Raw genomic sequence first — 24,947 nt, forward strand, 5'->3', positions numbered from 1 at the left:
AGATAAATAGATAGATAGATAGATAGATAGATAGATAGATAGATAGATAGATAGATAGATAGATAGATAGATCAAAATCTAGTTATTGCTTAAAACGTGAAAACTGTGCTATAATAAGTTGTGGGAAAAATACATTTGAATAATATTTCATTAATCTTGACATTAATACTGGAGTTCATCATTTGCGTCAGTGTACACTCCAAGCATCAGGCTTTAAAAGCATATTTGTAGTGGTCCATTAAAATGATGCAGAAATGTTTAGATACCTGTTAAAAATGAAGAGTGCTTACCTTCATTGTAATAATCTAAAGCAGTATGCACATTTCTGTCCAAACCTTTTGTCTTTACTGTGTGCACTGTGCAGGCAGCTATAGGAAACACCCCCTGTCCCTGTCTCATCTCGCGGAAACAAGCCATGAGCGGGAAATGATCATTTCTCTGCCAAAAATGCCAGTAACAACACATTCCTCATTTGACTGGAATGTGAGTGAGACTCAGGGGATATGAAGAGCACATAAATCTCTCTAATGACTCTAGAGGATTTATGGAGCATGCCGAGAATTAAACGGTCAGTTATGGATGTCCATTTGAATAAATAGACAGATTAAATCATGTTCACTTTAGGTAGCTGTCATGCATCTTGAGAATTAGACATCTAAAATTGGATTCTCTATATCAAGTAGGTATACACAATAAACACTTGATGGAAACAAAGCACCATTTTACATCCAATTGTGCACCAGTAAAGGTACAGTTCACCCAAAAATAAAAATTACTCACCCTCAGGCCATCAAAGATGTAGAAGGTTTTTTTTACACTTCATTTCGAGCCCATTTTAGAAATTGTACTAACTGTAAGTAACTTAATTGTGAATTATTTGAATGGTTTTATCAGCTGTTTAGGCTCTCATTCTGACGGCACCCATTCACTGCAGAGGATCCATTAACGAGTAATGTGATGCTAAATTTCTCCAAATCTGTTCCGATTTGGAGAAAAACAAATTCACCTACATCTCGAATGGCCTGAGGGTAAGTACATTTCCAGAAAAGTTAGTTTTTTTGGTGAACTATCCCTTTAAGAAGCTGCAAATGTGGAGAATTTAATATATAGCCTCTTTTAGATTTCAGACGTATTATTTACTGGAAAGGTCACTGTATTTAAAAGTCAAATCTCCTGATGTATCTCCTAAGAGAACGACAGCACATTCCCATCATATAGATGCCTTTTTGAATAATAATGCCTTGTATTGTCTCTGGGTCAGGGGTTAATTGGCATGCTTTTCCGCTCCTTAGACCTCAGGATCCATAGTTCCTCTGAGGATCTCATTCGCGTGAGCCCCTCATCAGCAAGCTGTTATTAGCAACATGTACAGCGGGCAGGAAATGCATCATAAAATCATGTCAGAGTCGTACGGTTACAGAGTCCTTTCCTGCATGCGTTCACACAAACAGAAATATATACATACAATATCTCTTAACACTGAAATGCACAGAGCAGGAAATCTACAGCTGGACCTGGGAGCTCTGGTATGTTTCTTCATTAACACTTGGATATTTAAAATAATTTGAATCTTGATGAATGAATGGAAACTTAGGAGATCAGGAGCTGAAAAAAAATGAATATTTCTGATCTAATTAGGCCTTTTGCTGGCACCATCTACACCATTCTTCAAATCACACATTAGACTCATTAAAAGCCCATGCATGTTGTTCAGTGGGGTCCAAAGTCTGAGACCAGTAGTGAAAATGCTTGTTCTTCATTTTTTCAATTTAATATAATTTGAATTGAAAGTTTAATTTAAAAACTAACAGAATGTGTATCTCTTATTTTATTTGACAGCAGCACTCAAACTGCATGAACTCCGTAAGTTTGTTTAAAACCTGAAGATCATGTTCACCAGAATGATTTGACATGATCCATAGAACATTTTGAGCATCAATGGAAAAAAACATCTGACCGTCTGTACAAAGAGTCCCATAACTGTAGAGACCTAGAAAATTTTTCCAAAGATAAAACTTTCCAGGTTCAAATTAGATTTTGAATCCCATTTCCAATGGGGTCCAAGACTTGTGAAACCCAATTAGTTTGCTATATGTAGTACATGTAGAATACGTACACTCAAAATTCATTCAAAAGTTTGACGCAAGTTTTTTTTATGTAGCAAGGATGTATTCAATTGATCAAAAGTGATGTAAAGACGATTATAATGTTACAAAAGATTTCTATTTCAAACAAAATTGCTGTTCTTTTGAACTTTAAAAGAATCCTGAAAAAAGTTCCAAAAAATATTAAACTGTTTTCAAACATTGATAATAATAACATTGATCATGTGACACTGAAGACTGAAGTAAATCAGCTTTGCCATCACAGCAATAAATTACATTTAAAATAAATAAATAAATAAAATGTCTGTTTGTGGTTCTGATGACATAAAACTGAAGAATCCAGCTTATATATATATATAGAGAGTAAATCTCAAAGTCAAGATTTGCAATGTCTGACAGTTTGAAGAAACAGATTATACAACACTAGCAAATTCAAGTTGAATTGTGATAAATACAGCAATATTCTGTATTTATTTAAATTGTTAACATCACTAAAATGTGAAAAAAAGTTATTTATATAGTTACTTTTGTGTTATTTGACTCAATATGAGTTGTGAATGGATGCTGTCAAACTAGGACGTTCTAATTAGCTAATATTGTTCAGCTGCCTGTCTGAAAGCATGGTGGCATTAGGGAGACTCTTATCTTACGCCAGTGCTGCTTTCAAAATGGTGCCATGCTGCTTGTAATTACACTGTGGACTGTGAATGTGAGGTTTATGCCCAACCTTATTTGGCAATCTGAATAGCGTTTTTAATATCGCTGCAGGCTGTCAAACTGTCAAACACGAAGAGATTGAGTTGGCAGGAGAAAGAGCCAGTCAGACAATGTCCACTCTTAATCAGAAATGGAAACTGACTAATGATTATATCATAATTGCCTCCCACAACAGGTTTTTATTTATGCCCAAGAGAAACATTTCTCTAGAATTACATACATGACATCTAGAACTGGGAATCAGGAATTATTGCTGATTAAGTATAGTTGAATTACTGTCAGAACTCAAGCTTCCACCCCAATCCATTAGAAACCCACAGCTGCACTGAATCGGAAACATTTTCTATAATAACGTAGTATAATAATAATAATAATAATAATAATAATAAACTCTATTAAGTTCCCAAGATATAGGAATTTACTAATGTCAACAACGTCAATGAAAAACTATTATTATTAGTAGTAATCTAGTTATCATAGATTCAAAAATGTAAATTATTATAATATAAAGTTATAATAATAACAATTGTTGCTATTATTATTATTAGAATTTTTTTTATTGGATTAGATTTTTTTCCCCACTAAAACGTGGCATATAGGGTTCACTGGTTTAGTGTGATTTACAAATCGCTGGCTTGAGGCTAATATTTTGATGTAATTTATTAAGTTCTATATTTTATAATGGGAAATAACAATTACCCAGATGGGGAAAAAATCTAGAAAATTCATTTCTAGGTCAGCTGAGGTTTGTCACTATTGACATACAAAAATATTACAGCTAACCTGCTCATCAAATGCTAATCAAATGCTAATTTACAGTCACAAATCAAGTGTACAGTATTATTGCCTCTGAGTGTGATGTCATATCCTGGTAAAGATATAAGGCTCCTGCCCACAGAAAAGAAATGACCATTTTCATCTTCTTAACAAATGTAATGGTACACAGAATTCCTCTCAACATTATTACAACATAAATATTCTAAAATATTAGCAACTAACTAATTATTTTTAGCTAAATTAATGCTAAATTATCTTTAGAATACATACAATAAAATGTCCCCATAACCTGACAGATATCACTGTGTCCTGTCAAATCAAACATCTTTGTGTCACAGCTAAAGGCTAAGGCTAAGTATAGGCTCTGTAAACAATAAAAACAATCAGGGGAGCATCCCTTAGAAAACTAGCCAATCATAAAGGTTTTTTGCCTGCATGCGAGTCATTTTGAATATTTTGTTTGGCTGACATATCGGTTTTTATTTATGCCCAAGAGAAACATTTCTCTAGAATTACATACATGACATCTAGAACTGGGAATCAGGAATTATTGCTGATTAAGTATAGTTGAATTACTGTCAGAACTCAAGCTTCCACCCCAATCCATTAGAAACCCACAGCTGCACTGAATCGGAAACATTTTCTATAATAACGTAGTATAATAATAATAATAATAATAATAATAATAAACTCTATTAAGTTCCCAAGATATAGGAATTTACTAATGTCAACAACGTCAATGAAAAACTATTATTATTAGTAGTAATCTAGTTATCATAGATTCAAAAATGTAAATTATTATAATATAAAGTTATAATAATAACAATTGTTGCTATTATTATTATTAGAATTTTTTTTATTGGATTAGATTTTTTTCCCCACTAAAACGTGGCATATAGGGTTCACTGGTTTAGTGTGATTTACAAATCGCTGGCTTGAGGCTAATATTTTGATGTAATTTATTAAGTTCTATATTTTATAATGGGAAATAACAATTACCCAGATGGGGAAAAAATCTAGAAAATTCATTTCTAGGTCAGCTGAGGTTTGTCACTATTGACATACAAAAATATTACAGCTAACCTGCTCATCAAATGCTAATCAAATGCTAATTTACAGTCACAAATCAAGTGTACAGTATTATTGCCTCTGAGTGTGATGTCATATCCTGGTAAAGATATAAGGCTCCTGCCCACAGAAAAGAAATGACCATTTTCATCTTCTTAACAAATGTAATGGTACACAGAATTCCTCTCAACATTATTACAACATAAATATTCTAAAATATTAGCAACTAACTAATTATTTTTAGCTAAATTAATGCTAAATTATCTTTAGAATACATACAATAAAATGTCCCCATAACCTGACAGATATCACTGTGTCCTGTCAAATCAAACATCTTTGTGTCACAGCTAAAGGCTAAGGCTAAGTATAGGCTCTGTAAACAATAAAAACAATCAGGGGAGCATCCCTTAGAAAACTAGCCAATCATAAAGGTTTTTTGCCTGCATGCGAGTCATTTTGAATATTTTGTTTGGCTGACATATCTTTAGAGGATGGTTTTGGATAAAGATTGTGTAGTTGAAGTTTAAGTATAGCTACTGGCAGAAGTTAGCAATCTGGCTAAAGTCACTCACACAGTATATACTGTACAACATCTACAAACGTCTCCGTGTGCTTTTCAAAAGGTCAGTTACATACCATGAAACCGCTGAACAGCAGAGATTGTTCATCTGCTGTGCACTAATTTAGAGAATCACAGTTACAGCAACACTTCTTCATTGCAGTTTGAAAAATACAATCAGCAGACTAACAGCTTCTACTAATAAGCTCACAATCAGAAAAGAGAGCACATAGTGCTCCGAATACGTGAAAGAGAGGTTTTTCACAGCTGCATAGTGCCATTGTTAAAACAAGCTGAGCGGACCTTTGCCAGCAATGAATAGCTGTAATTGAGAAAGCATGTAATGAGGCCACGGACTCTGCTCTTGGCATCACAGACAGAGAGAGAATTGGCAAACTGCACATCACTGCAAATGTTACCTTTTCTATTGTTACTTATTAAAATTAGCTTCTCATCTGCATTTCAATAGATTTCAACAGTCATGGCTCATTTGGTGGAGGATATCATAGAAGACCTGGAGCAAGAATTTCAGCACAATTTAACTGTATTTAACTAACATTATCAGTTATGATTGTACATCCATTTGTATGGAAGATTGGTGGTGTTTGTATGATTTGAGTTAAAAAGTAAGACTTTTAGAAAAAAAAAAACTGGGCTCCACCTCTAAACCTAACCCTTAAAGGGATAGTTCACCCAAAATTTAAAATGTAGTCATTTTCTCACCCTCAAGTTGTTCCAAACGTGCATGATTCTTTCTTCTGCTGAACACAAAAGACGATATTTTGAAGAATGTTGTCAAACAGTTGATATTTTTCCATATTATGGAAGTCCAACTATTTGGCTACCGACACTCTTCAAACTATCTTCTTTTGTGCTCAACACAGAGACTCATACAAGTTTAGAACAAGTTGAGGGTGAGTAAATTATGACAGAATTTCCATTTTTGGGTGAACTATCCATTTAAGGCCGGTTCACACCAAGAATGATAACTATAAGGATAACAATATTAGTGTTGACACCAATGGAGGATAATGTTCTGTTTATTCTAAGCATGTGCGGCAATTTTGTCCTCTGCCACTTTAAATGCTCGAGCTCTTTAAAGTGAGGTGGATTCTGATTGGCTGCTTTATAGTTATCAGTAATGTTATAATTATTGTCCTTTCTTGTGAACAGGCCTTTAGTTGTGCGTAAGCAGATCATAAAGAAATGTACGAATGAGATCATATAAATATATATTTTTTCAACATTATTTTTTTTATCAATATTATGAATTTTTAATTCATAAATATGATGCAGTTGTTGAGGAGTCACACCACATGACATTTTATAACCTGAACTAACCTTGCCTTGTCATAAAAAAGATCTAATTAACTGAATTTGAGAGACTTCCTATTTTATGCAGTTTTCTGATTGTCATAGAAAAGCTGTATTCAAGTAACCGAATATATAAATTGCATTTTAATGTATTTTTCAATAAAAAGGGAAAAAAACACACTATGTGGTATATATGCAGTATTTACATTTATTGTACACCAGATTTGTCAGACATGTTCGATTAGGACATATACCCATAGAAAGTTTACATACAATTTATTGACCTAGACAACTACATGTGATTTTATACTGTACAAAGGCATGATTAATGCAAGTCCATGCTCCAGGTTGGCCATGGGATTGTCACATTAATAAAAATGATTTAAACACTTCAATAAACAAACAATGCTGCAAACTTTCTAGTTAGTTTTCCAGTGCCACCTGACTGTAAAAGAGAGAAGGCAGCAGTGTGGGGAATTGTTTCATAATGTCATATATTGAACAAATGCAATTACTTGGCATCTGTGGGATTAAAACTTTAGCATGGCCCTTTACCCAATTAGTCTGGCTAAATAGAAAATGGTCTTATAATAAGTCTGTTCACACCCATTAAGTGAGTCTCTTGAGTGTTTGTTTATGTATGCATGTTTATGATTGAATGCAAATTGTGCATTATTAAGTGATGGATTGTATGGGGGGTTGTTCTGCAACTTCAGTGGCCACTCTTTAACAGTCCACAGTCACAGCAGTGCAAATGCAAAGAATATTTATGTTGTTCACGGATATATCAAAGAATCTGTTGGATAAAGTAAAGGATGACTACAAAAATGTAGATACAAAGCCTCACTTATTAGTGTTGATAACGGCAGAAAGGCAAAAATGCTGTTACATACAATTGCAATTTTTGGTTGCGAATACAAACATCTAATAGTTCACTTCTTCAACATTGTAAGACCAGGCCGAGGCCCCAAAGGGAACCTCAACTCTTGACGTATGTTCGGGCATGACAAATAGTGAGCAAAGTTACAATTCAACAGGTTTACAAGTATTTACAACTCGACAATCATACAAGTTACTATGACCACTAGAAATAAACCTACTATAGATTCAGCATCACATTCACTGTACAAACGATATTTATTCCCATGAAATTAGTTAATGTTACTGTTACTTTGATCAGAAGCAGAATCTGGGCAGAACTTATCAAGGTTTCGAGCATGTGGATTAGTAACTAGTAGTCCAACAGATTGAAAGCAGAGAAACATGGGAAAAGGCCAGTCACCTTTTTTGCCCAGAAAGAAATGAAATCACCATCTGCCCCTGTTCATCCTCAGACAAAACCTGAAATTATTCCACCTGACCGTGTCTGGTCCCTACTATCATTCTCATGGTTTCAATTAGCCCTGAAAATGTCAGACGAACACAGCCTCTATGATCCAAAAAATAAATAAAAATCAATAAAACAAAAATATGGCAAAGAGAGAGGGAGCAAGTAAGTGATACCACAAGCGATGTGGGAAATGTGGAGGTTCAGGTGGCGTTCTCTTCCTCATCATCCAGGTAGTAGTTGAGGGTGATAACGGCGCTGACAAATTCCCCCAGCTCCACAAAATCGACCGTGATGATGTTTACTCCACTTTCCCCAGGTCGCTGTGAGCGGATCCACTGCATCATGCCAGGAAGAGCCCTGAGAAAACATATATATATACAGGCCATTTCAATCTAAGGGGATTTGTTCAGTTCAAATAGCTAAGTTTCAAAACATAGTGAGCTGCCTTTAAAGGCGGCATCCTGACTGAAATGTAACTTATAAGAGACCAACTTGGAATGTAAGCTGCAACATTATACGCCATATAAATAGTGCTCCTCATGCAAAGTACACAACAGTCTCAAATCACAAGTGATTTGTTTTTTTTTTATCTTGCATCATGATGTAATACTTTAATAAGCAAAGATATATACATTTTGATGAAATAGTATAAAATTAGATTACATTTCTTTTATTAGTTATTTACAGAAACTAACGTTTTAATTATTTGAATGTAAAATAATTCTTCAATTATTAAATTATTCTCACTAATACTTTTTAGAATTTAATGAATTATGAGTGCTTATAATCAACATTTCTCTCGCATCGTCTGCCATCTCATATTTCAAGGATACATGCAATGTTGTCTTAAAATGTGGTCAAAATCTTATATGGAAGCACATTTTTTGCCACAGAAGAAAAAAAATATAATGCTTTTGCTAAATAATAATAATGACTTACAAAGTCGAAATTATGAGATACTAAGTCAAAATAAGACCATAAGTCAATTATGGGATAAAAGTCGAAATCATGAAATTAAACATCAATATTTACACAAAAAGTCAATTATGACAAAGTCAATCTTTTATCATAATTTTAGCTATTTTATCATTATAACTCATTTGTCATAATTATGACTTTTTATCTCATAATTTCAACTTTTTGTTATAAGTTTATATTTTAATGTCATAACTGTTTTGTCATGCTTTGCTAAGTCATAAATATAACATACAAGTCCTAATTATAACATAGAAAATTCAAAGAGATACTAAGTCTGTCATAATTATGAGATAAAAAGTTCAAATTATCTCCATAATTAGAGATAAAAGTTGAAACTGCGACAAGCCAAAACCATGAAATTAAACATTTTTGACAAAGTCATAATTATAATTTTTTTATTACATTTTTTGTCCTATTTTCATGTTTTTGTCATAATTGTTTTTATGTCACAATTATGATTTTTATGTCACAATTATTTACCAAAGCAATATTTTTTTTCTTATATGGCAGAAGCAGGGCTTCCTAGTCTTAGTAGGAAGCAGGATTAAATTATGTGATTAGGATACTGTCTACGCAGGCAGCTCACTAGATTCTAGAACAAATCTAATATGCATTGTTTGCTGGATCTGTCTATAAATGGTCTGCAGGTGGTGATGCACCTGAAGTGGGGTCACATCGGCAGACACAGACTCATTCCTGTGAGGACTATGACTCAGGAGTTATCTCATGCTCTGCTGCTCACTCCCAGATGATGCAAGGGCTAGGCGGCTTTATCAGCTAATAAGACGCCATGCTTGTCAGATTGCAGTGTGCTGGCAGAGGCCGTATCATTTTACTCTCTGTGCCCCATCTCTCTCCTCATCTAAAATTAATCAGCACAGTCGATGCAAAAAATAACGACACATTCGACCAAACTATCACATTGGCTTTGGCCTGGAAAAAATGAACTTAAACGTATGACCAAAGTGTGCATTTTCCTTAGAAAGTAGAGATTTGATGCTTGAGATGTTGCTACATGCTGAGATGAGACTTCTGAATGAGTCTTCCTGTAAGCAGGGTGACTAACGCTGGTGTCAGCTCTGCCCTTTAGCTAATGTTCCAGTTACACTAAGCAGAAATAATGTGCTGCTCCTCACCAAATACCCAGGGGGAATCAGCTACGTGTGTGGATAGCATGAAGGTGGTATCATAAGGTGTGATTACAGTTCAGATATGGTTCCACTCTTTTAAATACCTTGACAAAATGATACACAGTTCTGTTAACAGAATCACACAAATTCTGCTAACTATGCATCAGTACCAACAACACCGCTACTAAATCTATGCTACTGTTCAATAGTTTGGGGTCAGAAGTTAATACTTGTAATTCAGCAAGGATACAAACTGACAAAAATGACAGTAAATTCATGTATAATATTATAAAAGATTTCAATTTTTTTTTTTTAATGCTGTTCTTTTGAATTTTCTGAAAAGAATCCTGAAAAGAATGTATCATGTTAAACAGCACTGATAATCCAACACTGATAATAATAAGAAATGTTTCTTGAGCAGCAAATCAGCATATGAGAATGATTTCTGAAAGATCATGTGACACTGAAGACTGGAGCAACGGCTGCTAAAAATTCAGCTTTGTCATCACTGGAATAAATTACATTTCATTCAAATACAAAACAATGATTTTAATTGTAATGACCCTAGTAAAAAGTAATATATTTAAAATACATTTATTTCATACTAAGTATATTTCAAATCTATTAACATATTGCTCGAGACTTACTGACATAAAATTATAATTAAACTTTATTTGGAATACTACTTGTGCACAATGCACATTTCTTAATATTAAGTCTAAAATGTGTTTTAATGTCACTATTGATGAGGATTGTATGATCTTTGAATAATTGCAAGATATTTAAAGTGTACCTGAGGTATACTTACAATAGTTCCACTTTAGCAAATATACTTCAGTATATCTTTAGTTGTACTTCAGCACTACTTTCGCACAATTAAAGTGCATTAAGTACAAAATTAGTTGTTCCAATTTAGCAGACTTTAAGTATACCAGTTTAGTATACCAAAAGTATTTTTCACTAGGAAATACATCAGAATGTTACTGTTTTTTTCTGTATTTTTCACAATAATAAATGCAGCTTTGGTGAGCATAAGAGACTTCTTTCAAAAACATTAAGAGAGCGTACTGATCCCAAACTGCTGAACAGTAGTGTAATATAGTGAAAAACATGTGACAAGTGTAGTCTAATTACTGAATGAACCATTTTTAGCTGGTTCTTTTAATGCTTTTAATGAATACAGCATGACTAATGTAGTCAAAATTATCCCCAAACAAATGAGCTGGTTCTGTTTAATCTGTTTAATGTGTAAACTGTAATTGTATTTAGGTATCGTGAGACTTCACTGACTGGTTGTTCACATGACTATGTGTAGTTAAACATAAGCATTATGAGTTTTGTGTGTGGGTAGTATTTTATAAAATAAATAAGTGCATTAAAATTCTAAAGCTTTTTTTCCCAGTATTTAGTATTGCATATTTAACACCAACTTTATGTACTGCATCTATGATAAGACTATGAAGAATCATTTAAACGTCTGGGTAAAAACATCTTTTGCAGGAATTGTTTTACAAATATTACCTAATCAGCTACAAAAAAAAATTATTTTCAAATATTTCTTCTTCAGAAATACTAAAAGAACCATTCAATTATTAAATTATTCTCACTAATACTTTTTAGAATTTAATGAATTATGAGTGCTTATAATCAACATTTCTCTCGCATCGTCTGCCATCTCATTGTGCATCCTGGGACTATATTCACCCTGAAGGATACATGCAATGTTGTCTTAAAATGTGGTCAAAATCTTATATGGAAGCACATTTTTTGCCACAGAAGAAAAAAAATATAATGCTTTTGCTAAATAATAATAATGACTTACAAAGTCGAAATTATGAGATACTAAGTCAAAATAAGACCATAAGTCAATTATGGGATAAAAGTCGAAATCATGAAATTAAACATCAATATTTACACAAAAAGTCAATTATGACAAAGTCAATCTTTTATCATAATTTTAGCTATTTTATCATTATAACTCATTTGTCATAATTATGACTTTTTATCTCATAATTTCAACTTTTTGTTATAAGTTTATATTTTAATGTCATAACTGTTTTGTCATGCTTTGCTAAGTCATAAATATAACATACAAGTCCTAATTATAACATAGAAAATTCAAAGAGATACTAAGTCTGTCATAATTATGAGATAAAAAGTTCAAATTATCTCCATAATTAGAGATAAAAGTTGAAACTGCGACAAGCCAAAACCATGAAATTAAACATTTTTGACAAAGTCATAATTATAATTTTTTTATTACATTTTTTGTCCTATTTTCATGTTTTTGTCATAATTGTTTTTATGTCACAATTATGATTTTTATGTCACAATTATTTACCAAAGCAATATTTTTTTCTTATGTTGCTTAAATGGGCTTTCCTAGTCTTAGTAGGAAGCATAATTAAATTGTGTTTACTTTCTAGGATACTGTCTAGGCAGGCAGCTCACTAAATTTTGGAACAAATTTAATATGCAATGTTTGCTGGATCTGTCTATAAATTGTCTGCAGGTGGTGATGCACCAGAAGTGGGGTCACATCAGCAGACACAGACTCATTCCTGTGAGGGCTATGACTCAGGAGTTATCTTATGCTCTGCTGCTCACTCCCAGACGATCCAAGGACTAGAAGGCTTTATCAGCTAATAAGAAGCCATGCTTGTCAGATTGCAGTGTGCTGGCAGAGGCCGTATCATTTTACTCTCTGTGCCCCATCTCTCTCCTCATCTAAAATTAATCAGCACAGTCGATGCAAAAAATAACGACACATTCGACCAAACTATCACATTGGCTTTGGCCTGGAAAAAATGAACTTAAACGTATGACCAAAGTGTGCATTTTCCTTAGAAAGTAGAGATTTGATGCTTGAGATGTTGCTACATGCTGAGATGAGACTTCTGAATGAGTCTTCCTGTAAGCAGGGTGACTAACGCTGGTGTCAGCTCTGCCCTTTAGCTAATGTTCCAGTTACACTAAGCAGAAATAATGTGCTGCTCCTCACCAAATACCCAGGGGGAATCAGCTACGTGTGTGGATAGCATGAAGGTGGTATCATAAGGTGTGATTACAGTTCAGATATGGTTCCACTCTTTTAAATACCTTGACAAAATGATACACAGTTCTGTTAACAGAATCACACAAATTCTGCTAACTATGCATCAGTACCAACAACACCGCTACTAAATCTATGCTACTGTTCAATAGTTTGGGGTCAGAAGTTAATACTTGTAATTCAGCAAGGATACAAACTGACAAAAATGACAGTAAATTCATGTATAATATTATAAAAGATTTCAATTTTTTTTTTTTAATGCTGTTCTTTTGAATTTTCTGAAAAGAATCCTGAAAAGAATGTATCATGTTAAACAGCACTGATAATCCAACACTGATAATAATAAGAAATGTTTCTTGAGCAGCAAATCAGCATATGAGAATGATTTCTGAAAGATCATGTGACACTGAAGACTGGAGCAACGGCTGCTAAAAATTCAGCTTTGTCATCACTGGAATAAATTACATTTCATTCAAATACAAAACAATGATTTTAATTGTAATGACCCTAGTAAAAAGTAATATATTTAAAATACATTTATTTCATACTAAGTATATTTCAAATCTATTAACATATTGCTCGAGACTTACTGACATAAAATTATAATTAAACTTTATTTGGAATACTACTTGTGCACAATGCACATTTCTTAATATTAAGTCTAAAATGTGTTTTAATGTCACTATTGATGAGGATTGTATGATCTTTGAATAATTGCAAGATATTTAAAGTGTACCTGAGGTATACTTACAATAGTTCCACTTTAGCAAATATACTTCAGTATATCTTTAGTTGTACTTCAGCACTACTTTCGCACAATTAAAGTGCATTAAGTACAAAATTAGTTGTTCCAATTTAGCAGACTTTAAGTATACCAGTTTAGTATACCAAAAGTATTTTTCACTAGGAAATACATCAGAATGTTACTGTTTTTTTCTGTATTTTTCACAATAATAAATGCAGCTTTGGTGAGCATAAGAGACTTCTTTCAAAAACATTAAGAGAGCGTACTGATCCCAAACTGCTGAACAGTAGTGTAATATAGTGAAAAACATGTGACAAGTGTAGTCTAATTACTGAATGAACCATTTTTAGCTGGTTCTTTTAATGAATCAAATCCATACAGCATGACTAATGTAGTCAAAATTATCCCCAAACAAATGAGCTGGTTCTGTTTAATGAATCTGTATTGTAAACTGTAATTGTATTTAGGTATCGTGAGACTTCACTGACTGGTTGTTCACATGACTATGTGTAGTTAAACATAAGCATTATGAGTTTTGTGTGTGGGTAGTATTTTATAAAATAAATAAGTGCATTAAAATTCTAAAGCTTTTTTTCCCAGTATTTAGTATTGCATATTTAACACCAACTTTATGTACTGCATCTATGATAAGACTATGAAGAATCATTTAAACGTCTGGGTAAAAACATCTTTTGCAGGAATTGTTTTACAAATATTACCTAATCAGCTACAAAAAAAAATTATTTTCAAATATTTCTTCTTCAGAAATACTAAAAGAATCATTCTTTTAAGAAACCAGAATCACTGAGAGGAATCTAATTATTCAATTTCTCTACAATTCCAATGCCTAGTTGTTATGGCTGTGCTTAGCTGCATGCCCAGTGGCACACTATATATCATGCCTGCTGACAGGCGAGAAAGAATAACAGAAGATCATCCTTTGACAGCCGCAGATGCCAATGTATTCCACGCGGGAAGCGGAAAGCAGAAAGACCCCCTCTCAGTCATTTGAATGAGCAGAATATTGGTGCACTCTAGAATTAATGCACCGAATATGTTGTTCTGTCGTCCAGAGCCATTTCGAAATCTGCTTTCTGCCAAGAGTTTCATGTTTTAAACCAAGCCTGACAAACCCTGATCAGTGAAGCCCAAGAGACTGAGCAACGGCTAATAACTGTAATGAGATTCAATTGGGACTGTAAAAAAATCTGCCTGGCGCTGATTTGAAGATAACAGAGAGTGAGATCTAATGAGTCAGCATGTTCTTTATTTCACAGAACGGATTTTGTACAATAGCCTACCTCTCTGTGATGGTCTCCCTCAGACCGCTGGTGACACCCTTCATGACGGTGCTTGCTTTGGGAGTGAGAACCACTTGGGACACAAAAAAGGTGCCCTTATGTCTCCGATCCTTTACTGAGGCTTGAAGGAACTGAATGAGCTTCTCGGGATCTGTGGTATTGGCCCAAGGAGCAGGCATCATCTGACCAGGCCACAGGAAAGGAACCTCCAGAGCCATGGGATTGTGATAGAAGACCAGCACCTGATACTCTTTCTCCCAGAGGTACTTCAGGCTTACCTCTTGAGCAAACACTACCGGACAGAGTCGGTCCCCGAAAATGGTGCGCAGCATCTGGACCAGCTTCTCGTGATGGAGGTTCTGTACGCCGTAGAAGTGGTTGAAGTCCAGGAACACAACCTCACGAGCATGGGAGGCCAGGAAGGTGCTGATCTGCTCCAGGCCTTCACGTACGGTGGCGCTGAACAGGCCGTGTGCAAAGTAGAGCTCGTTGCCGGGGTCTCTGGGTTTGGTGGATATGCGGAGGTCAAAGAAGCGGATGCCCGCCTCCAGCTGGCTGGTGAAGTTCATGGTCTGTGTCGCCAACCACTTCCTCATCAGCTTCTTGGCCACTGTGCCAAACACAGAGACAAAGTTCTGCACGGTCTCAGGCTGCTCCGGCCCAACTGGTGAGGCTTCGTCGATGTAAAAACTAAAGGAGTCGTGGGAACCTGGATGAGAAGATTTCTGAGTTAGTGATATACATGAAGAGAGAACATTAAAATTATGACAACAGAGCGAACAGATGCAATTTTATGGCTCATATAAAACATTCCTAAGGGAACTTGTTATCTTATGTATAATACAAAAATCACCGGTCTTTGTGGAATGATAAAGGCAGCATTCACCTTGCTTCAGAAGAAACACCACATAAAAATATAATATAATATAAAATATACCTACACTACCATTCAAAAGTGGAGAGAAATTAATACTTTTATTCAGCAAGGATGCATTAAATTAAAGGTGACAGTGAAGACTGTTACAAATGATTCTATTTCAAATAAATGCTGCTCTTCTGAAATTTCTATTCATCAAAGAATCCTGAAAAAAGTATAATGGTTTTAAACATTGATAAAAAATGTCTGTTGAGCAACAATTCTGCATATTAAAATGATTTCTGAAGGATCATGTGACACTGAAGACTGGAGTAATGGCTGTTGAAAATTCAGTTTTGCATCACAGGAATAAATTACATTTTTAAAAATATAGTAAAATAGAAATGATTTATTATTTTATGTTGTAAAAATATTTCACAATATTACTGGTTGTACTGTATTTCTGATCAATGAGGCCTTGATGACCATAAGACAAAAACTTTTGATCAATATACTGTAGTGTATTTAATAATAAAGATTTATTCTGTGGATCAATAAAGTGATTAATTTTAAATTCATATTTAACTATATTTTAACTAAATATTAAATATATAAATACTGATATTTAATATAGTAAAAAAAAAAGGTAAAGACCAGCTTTTTGACAGAATATTCTGGCTGGCATGTCCACGAAAATATTCCGTTTTGGCTCCTGTCTGGTAAAGTTATTGAATATTCCTGCTTTATGATCTTGTGGACTTCACAGACATGCACAAGACTACGAGTGCACATCAAATGTGCCATTTGGGACAAGGCCATCTGCCATAAACATGATGAGAACAATGATTTTAAGGTGACTTGCTCTGAAAAAGACTCAAATCTAAAACTGCCTGACAATCTGCAGTACTTTTGTACAGCAGGAACCTAAGAATACATATAATGGCTGTTGTAATGGTTAAATAGAATAATGGAATAATGCAATAGCCAAAACTTGCATCCAGACTGCAGCAGGAGGAAAAGCGTTGACAGGGCCTACAGGATAATAACGTGGAGTTCACAAGCACGCTTTCAATGTAAATACAGAGCAAAGCCAGGTGCTATGTTTGATCTCCAAAAATCAAAACAACTATTTAAATAGATGCATTGCTAATGTAATTAAATGAAAGCATTAAGCAGTCTATAACCTGTGCGTGTGAGAGAGACTCTCCGAATATTATTTTTGATGAATAAACAATGCAGCTCTGCATCTGAAGGCTGCATCAGCATTCACCATGGGAAAGGGCCATTAGGCAAACAGCTGTCTGCTCGCCAAAGACATCTCAGCAATCACCACAACAACAAAACCAGTCCAAATGATGGAAGCATTAGATGCTGCTTTTAACAAGCCAATGAGAATGAGAGAAAGAAAGAAAGAGAGGAAGAAAAAGAAAGAAAGAAAGAAAGAAAAAATGAGAGGAAGAAAAGAAAGAGAGAGAGAGAGAGAGAGAGAGAGAGAGAGAGAGAGAAAGAAAGAAAGAAAGAAAGAAAGAAAAAGAATGAATGAAAGAATTGCAACCCTCAGAGATTTGCTACAGTTCTAGACATTTCTAGAGTAATGTCTCTACTCTATTATGACAATAATGTGTGTCATATGTGACCCTGGACCACAAAACCAGTCTTAAGTCGCTGGGGTATATTTTTAGCAATAGCCAAAAAAAATTGTCAAAATTATCGATTTTTCTTTTATGCCAAAAATCATTAGGATATTAAGTAAAGATCATGTTACATGAAGATATTTCAAAACTTCATTTTTGATTAGTAATATGCATTGCTAAGAACTTCATTTGGACAACTTTAAAGGCGATTTTCTCAATATTTAGATTTTTTTTTGCACCCTCAGATTCCAGATTTTCAAATAGTTGTATCTCGGCCAAATATTGTCCTATCCTAACAAACCATGCATCAATGGAAAGCTTATTTATTCAGCTATCAGATGGTGTATAAATCTCAATTTCAAAAATTTGACCCTTATGACTGGTTTTGTGGTCCACGGTCACATATATCTAGTGAATGTTCATTAAACAGATCAGCCTGGAAATACACAGATTCCGTTGCTGTTACCTCCTGTTTCAAATTCAGACTAATGAGTAACAGTAATGTCTCATTTCCCTCCTTGACATAGGTAATGTCTTCTGGTACGTGGAAATGGAGGGAAGTCTCCACTAACACAATTTCCATGTACGTCTCATTAAATCAGAGACTGTGAAGGGAGATAAGATGTGAGCGTAACCGGAAATCAATTTTTATGAAAACAGCACCATACATTACTATTTAAACGCATTTTCTCATTTATTCTCATCCTTTTTTATTACTTAAAAAAAAAATAATTAACAGCAACTTGTCTTTTCTCCTTAAGGTGTTGTGCAAAACTTAAAGACAAAGGAAAGTGAACTCGCACTGAAGCTGTATTCAGTAGAAAACCATGTGAAATTCAACAGGCCTGAACAACTACAGCTCCATGGGGACCCAGTGCATTTATTTGGCGTTCTAATAGCTCCTCAGCTAAATGCAAAGGAGTATCTTCTTGTTATGAGATCCCTGCTTAGAGATGCACTGAGCTGATATTAGGAAGGTTTGAGGAACATTTTTTCTGGGAAAATGGACCATTTAACAAAATGAAAGTGACTGACTGGGCTCATGTTTCACCTCTGAACCTCTGAGAGGAGGCACATTAGAGTGGATTAAAGACTCATTTTTGTTTTTGAAACATGCAATTCAGGGATGATTACTGAAACAATAAATGTTGTTGTGCAGGGAAGTCACAGACCTGTCTACAGTAAAATAAATAAAAAGCTAATTATATTATAACACAAACAAAAAATATATACACAAAACACCTATGTATGACACAAAACAACTGTTCACAGCATTGCCGAACAAACCTAGATGAGAAAGTGCTGCAGTGTTTTCATCATAAGCCTTTATCTTCTGATTTAATGTGTTTTTGTCCACGTGGATATGGTGAATAAGGGCTAGCATGAATTATATTCCAATGTGATCTTTCAAAATCTCCCTGGGTTACCTGTCCAACATCACATAATGCAGCTCAGAGACATGCTGGTCATACTAAAAAACAAACCAGCAACAGCAAAACATACAGGAGATTCTATTCAAGGGTTTACTGCGAACCCTTAGGCTGCTGTGTGATGATATAACTACTCACAAAAGATTGACATGTCACTGTCAACCACAGGGGACAGCCTCTCATTTCAGCAGGAAAAAAAGTAATCATTACAGGAAAAAGTGACTCTTTTCCCCATGGTGACTGTGCAATTTCATGTCTGATCACTTAATCTTTTCCATTTATCTTGTTTATTGAGACTTGGCAGGCTAAAAATCCTCTCTTTTGGGTCTAAAGTGCAGGATTTATGGATGAACAATTGGATGGATGGACAGATTTAAAGATGAATCAGACAAGAGCAAACGGTGCCTTCGAGGTTTGAATCCATTACGATTTTTCATGCCTCTAGTGCAACTTTAAGTAATTGAAATCATTTTGTATGTGCGCATGTGGCCGTGTGTGTGATCTGTCAGGAAATAAATAAATAATTCCTACACTTCACCGCAGGAAACATTTTGGGTAGGCATTTTTGACATCAAAGCAATGCAATGCTCTACTATGACGAAAAATGAGTGATAGGAGAAGAGAAAAATGGGTAATTAAAATAATATTCAGAGAACAATTATCTGCAAAGATGTGCCTCGAGTTGGATGATTTTTTTGGTCTTCAATCGAGCATGTACAATCAGTCCAAGTGTTTAGCCAATAACTGGCCATGGATGCCGTTCATGGACAGGAAAAAGACTTGGCATAGCAGATGAGTTTCTAATGGCACTCTCCTGATGCCTCAAGGTCAAATGTCTATACCGGACAAGATCACTTCTAACATACCACTGCAGTTAGATAACGAAGCCTCGGTAAAGCTCATCAACAAAAAGCTCTGGTTAGTGGCATAATCCCACTTATTCTTCATTAGTGAATAGGTGGGATTACATACGCTACCATGTATGAAAAATAGGGCAAGATAACTCCAGCTGTGCCCTGCAAACCTCTTTACAGTTCATACAACAAAAAAGTGTTTCAACGTTTTATTTTTAGCAATATATTATGAAATATATTATATTATTTATAAATAATATATAAATTGCAAGTTTACACAGATAGTATAAATCCATAAAAGCTTTTTTCACAAACTATTTTACAAAGAAAATGATGGCATATTATGCAAAACATTGCTGACTCTTATTGATGCTTTTAACACTATCATTCAACAATAATACTATCAAATCTGAATCTAGATAAAGTAGCCTACAGTTCAAAAGTTTGGGGTCAGTAAGAATTTTTTAACATTGACTTTTTACTACTATTTTAACAATAACTTAACTGTTAAAGACAGACGTACTGTGAACTATGCTTTTGGTAATTAATGGTAAATGCTTTTGTCTATACCATCATTATTATACGTTTATATACATATACATTAAATAGGTGAAACGTTACAAGTAAATTTATTTGCAATGTCACAAAAGATTTATTTTTTAATTAAAAGCTGTTCTTTTGAACTTTTTTTAATTTTTGAAAGAATCTTGAATAGTATCACCACTTCCACAAAAATTGAGCAGCACAACTGTTTTCAACACTGATGATAATACAAAATGTTTCTTAAGCAGCAAATCAGCATATATTAGAATGATTTCTGAAGGATCGTGTGACAATGAAAAACGAAAAATCACAGGAATATGTCTTTAGTAAATATGAACAATTCTTACAACTCGTATAATGTTGCTTTAAATCAGCAAAATTTACCATGTTTAATGCATAGCAGAAAATAAAGTGTTTACATTTGTATGGCATAAAAAAAAAAGCAAAACACTCACAACCCACAGATTGTTCTGTTTCTACAGTGTCTGTCATTGGCTGCCACTCAAAAGCTGATTACATACTAAATATGACTAAGGGGCAGAGACACATTCCCTTATGAGAGCCGTAGCATGAATATCAATTATGGCTCTCCATAAAACCTAATAAGCCCTGGTTCCATGTCTGTCTCTGAACTGCAACACCCTGCGCATTTTCAAAGCACAGGTGGCTGATAAAGCAGCGGTGTCCTGCTTATTCTTTGGGGTTGTCACTTCAGCACAGGTGCCCTCAGCACTGACACAATTCCTCTCCCCCGGTCCTGCCACCTGTGCAGGTTACAATGGTGACTGTATCGGGGAGATGGCCTCATCAAGCCAGCCATCCAGCAGAGCACAGTAGTATAAGAGCCACACAAAAGCCCACCTCTGCAAAAAAAGGCCTTTTTCTAAGACGCTTAGCAGAGGCATGCAGGTTTTTTATGTACATAAACACTGTTCAATGTCCACAACAAAGGGATAAATGTATCCCTTGGTGACAAAGATCCCCCTGACACATACAATATGAGGGCAGAACATAGAATATCTATTCAGTTCAGTAATGGTACACTTTATGTCTGCCCCCCCGGGGACTTGTTTGCCAATAGGAGAATGATTCGTGTTTTTGCAAATGTGTATGTGGAGGACGACTAGCCAACCTCCAAAATACTGCCAATACTGATGCTGCAAGTAAACAATGTTGAGTTGCAACAGGAGGATCAGTCAAATCTTTCATCTTAGAGAGAGGTTTGAGAGGCTACAATGATTTCTTGAGCCTCTTTAATTTGGAATGACTATAAAAAGAGTTCCGATAGTGGAAATAAAAGACACACTAGATTCACTTAGTGCAAACATTGACCTTCACGCCACAGGAGGTGGCAGAGCCAATTTTTGAGTGGCAGTGCTTAAAAATATCAGGGCCTATAACACGTCCACATACTGACTTTGATGACGTTTGAAGCAGATGGCTTTCTAAAATGATTGTATAGGAAGGAATTGCTATTAGAAATGAGAAAGTTTAAGCTTTACTTATATGATGCATTTCCAAGAAAATGTAGAGTAAGATTTGATTTCACCCTAAAATTGATTGGATTGTGAAAAGTGAATGTTACATACCAGAATGGAGGCAGATCAAAAGTGAGTTATAGAGTGCATTAGTCGGGTTCTGGAAGTAAAAATCACATTCATTTTCTCTATAGAGGAATTTGATTTTAATCATAACTTGTAAAGACAGACCTACTGTGAACTACGAGGTTGTTAATGGTATGCTTTTGTTGAAGCCATAGCCATCAAAAACTTATTTTAAATAATCACATTAAACAGTAGAATTCTTGGTGAAAAACTACATTATCCATGATTCTGTACATAAATCTCCACCAATCAGAGCAAATCGCACCAAAAGAATTCTGCCCACTTCCAGGAAGCACCCCAAATAATAGAGTTAGTTTCCCTATCCTCTCAAACTATGTATATACCAAGTATATATTCATATTTTGCAATAAACAAAGTCTACTGTTTAAATCCAACCTTTAAATCAATAGTCATAGTTCTTCTTTGTTTTTGAATTCAATTATTTAATTCGTAATGCTTCTTGGGTAGTTTGTTCCTTGATTAAAGCTGTTAAGTGCAGTCTTGTATCTTTGTCTTTTTATCCAATTTTACATTATTTATATGCTTAATATATAAAATTGTATCATTGTGATTTACAGTGTAGCTGGTTGGTTTGGTTTATGGCTTTAATAAAGATTTTTTTTTAATTTCCATGGGAATAACATGCACTAGAATAACACCAGCATAACACAGAAAACAAGGAACATGCATTAAGTAAATAGATCGATTCTAGTTTAAAGGTGTCTTTAATATAGACTTACAAAGTAAAACAAAGTGCATTATGCAAAATTTGAAAAAACAAAAATATTCTTTTTCTGGAGAATCAAGCAAACCTCCAGCAGCCTGACAATATGACATCATGAAAGCAAAAGTGCCTCAGGCTGGAATAAAGCATTACTGAAATATGCATGAGACAAAGGCGAAAGATCAATGATTATCTTTTCGGAATTGATCTTGAGGAGCTAAAATGACCATTGCTTTATCTAATTATATCTTTGTACAATTAAACTGAAAAACATAGGCCTACTCTATTACCAGTGGCTTAAGCAAAATCAAACTTGACTAACAAAGGGTCAACATGGATGAATGAATGGACGTTCAAAAGCTTTCACAGTTGCAGATGATAAATGCATTTCTACAATAATTTAATGGATGGATGGATGGATACAAGGATAGATGGATAGACAGATAGGTTGGTTGGACTGCAGAAGATCCATTGGTGACCAAGTAATGCTAGATTTCTCCAAATCTATTCAGCTGAAGAATCAAACTCATCCACATCTTGGCTATTTTTTTAGAGTTCTTATTTTTCTTGGGGGCGGGGGGGGGTGAACTATTCCTTTTAACAGATTCCTACAAGTAATGAGAGCTCAATCACTCATTGCATTCGTCTCAACAGAATTGACACACTCTCAACAAGTGATGAATCATTATTGGTTGTACACCATGAACATGCAACGCATGTATGCAAATACAGTCTTGCACCCTCTGATTCCAACATGTCTTCCAATGTATTTTTATTTCTCTGCACTTCAGGACAATGTCAACAATCACAGTTACTGATTACATACATGCCATCTATATGTCACATCTAAGTCACTATGTGCACAATTGGAGCATATTATGGGGAGTACTGCCTGTGAGAAAGGTGTTTTACATTCTTAAAAATAAAGGTTTCTAAAATGGGTTTTTGCAGCAAAGCCATTGAAGAATCATACTGGGTCCTCAAATAACCTAGTGAACATTTCTTAAGAGTTCTTGTGAAGAACACTTTCCACTGGGAATGTTCCATAGGCTATAGGCTACAGATTCTTTAGAGAACCACGGATGGCAATATATGTTTAAGAGTGGTTTTTTTGGGGGGGGCGGTGCTATTGAGTAAATTATTACTTGTTTATAAGGCGTTGAGTTTTTGTTAATATTGAGAGTATGTTGGGTATGGTCAAAAAAGTGACAAAGCAATTATTCTTCACTTCGCTAGAATTTATATTTTTCTTTTACTGCACATCCAACTACATTGTGGTTCCATATATAATCTCAGTATTATTTCGTAATATTATATCTGGTCAAGGCTGTGGCACACGTGTAATGTCTCTTAATCCATCGCAGAGACGGATTTCGAGCCCCGAGCAACAAGAGTCCTATTTAATTTCTGTCACACGTCTTAACATTATTATAAACTCGCTAGATTGGAGCAATATTAATGTAGACAACCTATTAGTCACACAATTGCTTATGTCATAAGCAGAACCCATTTTATCTAGGCTACGTTTGGGTGACCTCTCAGCGCAATGTGCGTTTTGAACAAGAGTTGATTAAAATAATACTAAAAAACTTTTGAAACGGTCAGTTAAGTCATTTAAAAACCAGACCACACTCATTTATATATAATCTGCAGCAGTTTCTCACCGTCCACAGTTAGTCCAATACGCGCATTAAAAGGCAAAATAATGCTTACCTGGTATGGCGAGGTTGGTAAGAGGGATACTGTGCAAGTTGTCCGGTAAACTTGACATCCAGTCCGCATAACGGAGTTCACTCTTCCCCTGAGACGAAGCCATGCCGTCGGTTCTGTGGTTCTGTGGTGCTCGGTGTCCGTGCTTCGCTCTGAGTGCTCTAGTATTCAGCGCCCGCGCGAGTTCACAGCGCAAGCATCACCACACCCCCGAGACGGCGCGCGCCGCTCCTACTTCACAATTTCCCAATTTCCCCAGCCTTCTGGATTTAAACAGCGTCTTTACAAACATATAGAAGCTCGTTGCATAGATGTCGTCTAAATTATTCCCTCCCATGTGTGTGCTGGGTGTGGGCGCAACTATAGACTTCAGCGCGCGCGGATTTTATTAATTAATTTGATGTTATCAAACAATTACTGTTTGTGCAGAGGAACGGGCGGACAAATCCTGGATCCGTGCATCATACACATTCAACCTTTTACGCTGGATATTAACACGGTCGCTGTGTATTTTCA

At 35.0% G+C, this 24,947-nt stretch overlaps 1 protein-coding gene across 1 annotated transcript; it reads right to left on the minus strand.

Moving 5' to 3' along the window:
* Positions 1-6,739: 6,739 nt before the first annotated feature.
* Positions 6,740-24,755, minus strand: LOC107667565 (PI-PLC X domain-containing protein 3-like). Its single transcript, XM_016459258.1, has 3 exons — positions 24,435-24,755; positions 15,077-15,785; positions 6,740-8,227 (listed from the first exon to the last, which is right to left on the minus strand). Exons 1-3 carry the CDS (start codon positions 24,535-24,537, stop codon positions 8,071-8,073), a joined length of 969 nt encoding a protein of 322 aa, XP_016314744.1. The 5' UTR covers positions 24,538-24,755; the 3' UTR covers positions 6,740-8,070.
* Positions 24,756-24,947: the final 192 nt, after the last annotated feature.

This window comes from Sinocyclocheilus anshuiensis, unplaced genomic scaffold, assembly GCF_001515605.1.
Source record: "Sinocyclocheilus anshuiensis isolate Anshui unplaced genomic scaffold, SAMN03320099.WGS_v1.1 scaffold1132, whole genome shotgun sequence".
Lineage (NCBI taxonomy): Eukaryota > Metazoa > Chordata > Actinopteri > Cypriniformes > Cyprinidae > Sinocyclocheilus > Sinocyclocheilus anshuiensis.

Bases quoted from the DNA above. Each gene is read 5' to 3' on its own strand.
- LOC107667565 (XM_016459258.1), bottom strand. From the start codon at position 24,537: ATGGCTTCGTCTCAGGGGAAGAGTGAACTCCGTTATGCGGACTGGATG. The intron at 15,786-24,434 runs GTAAGCATTATT...CTTCTCATCCAG, and splicing joins TACCAACCTCGCCATACCAG to GTTCCCACGACTCCTTTAGT. The intron at 8,228-15,076 runs GTAGGCTATTGT...ATGTTTTCTCAG, and splicing joins AGGGAGACCATCACAGAGAG to GGCTCTTCCTGGCATGATGC.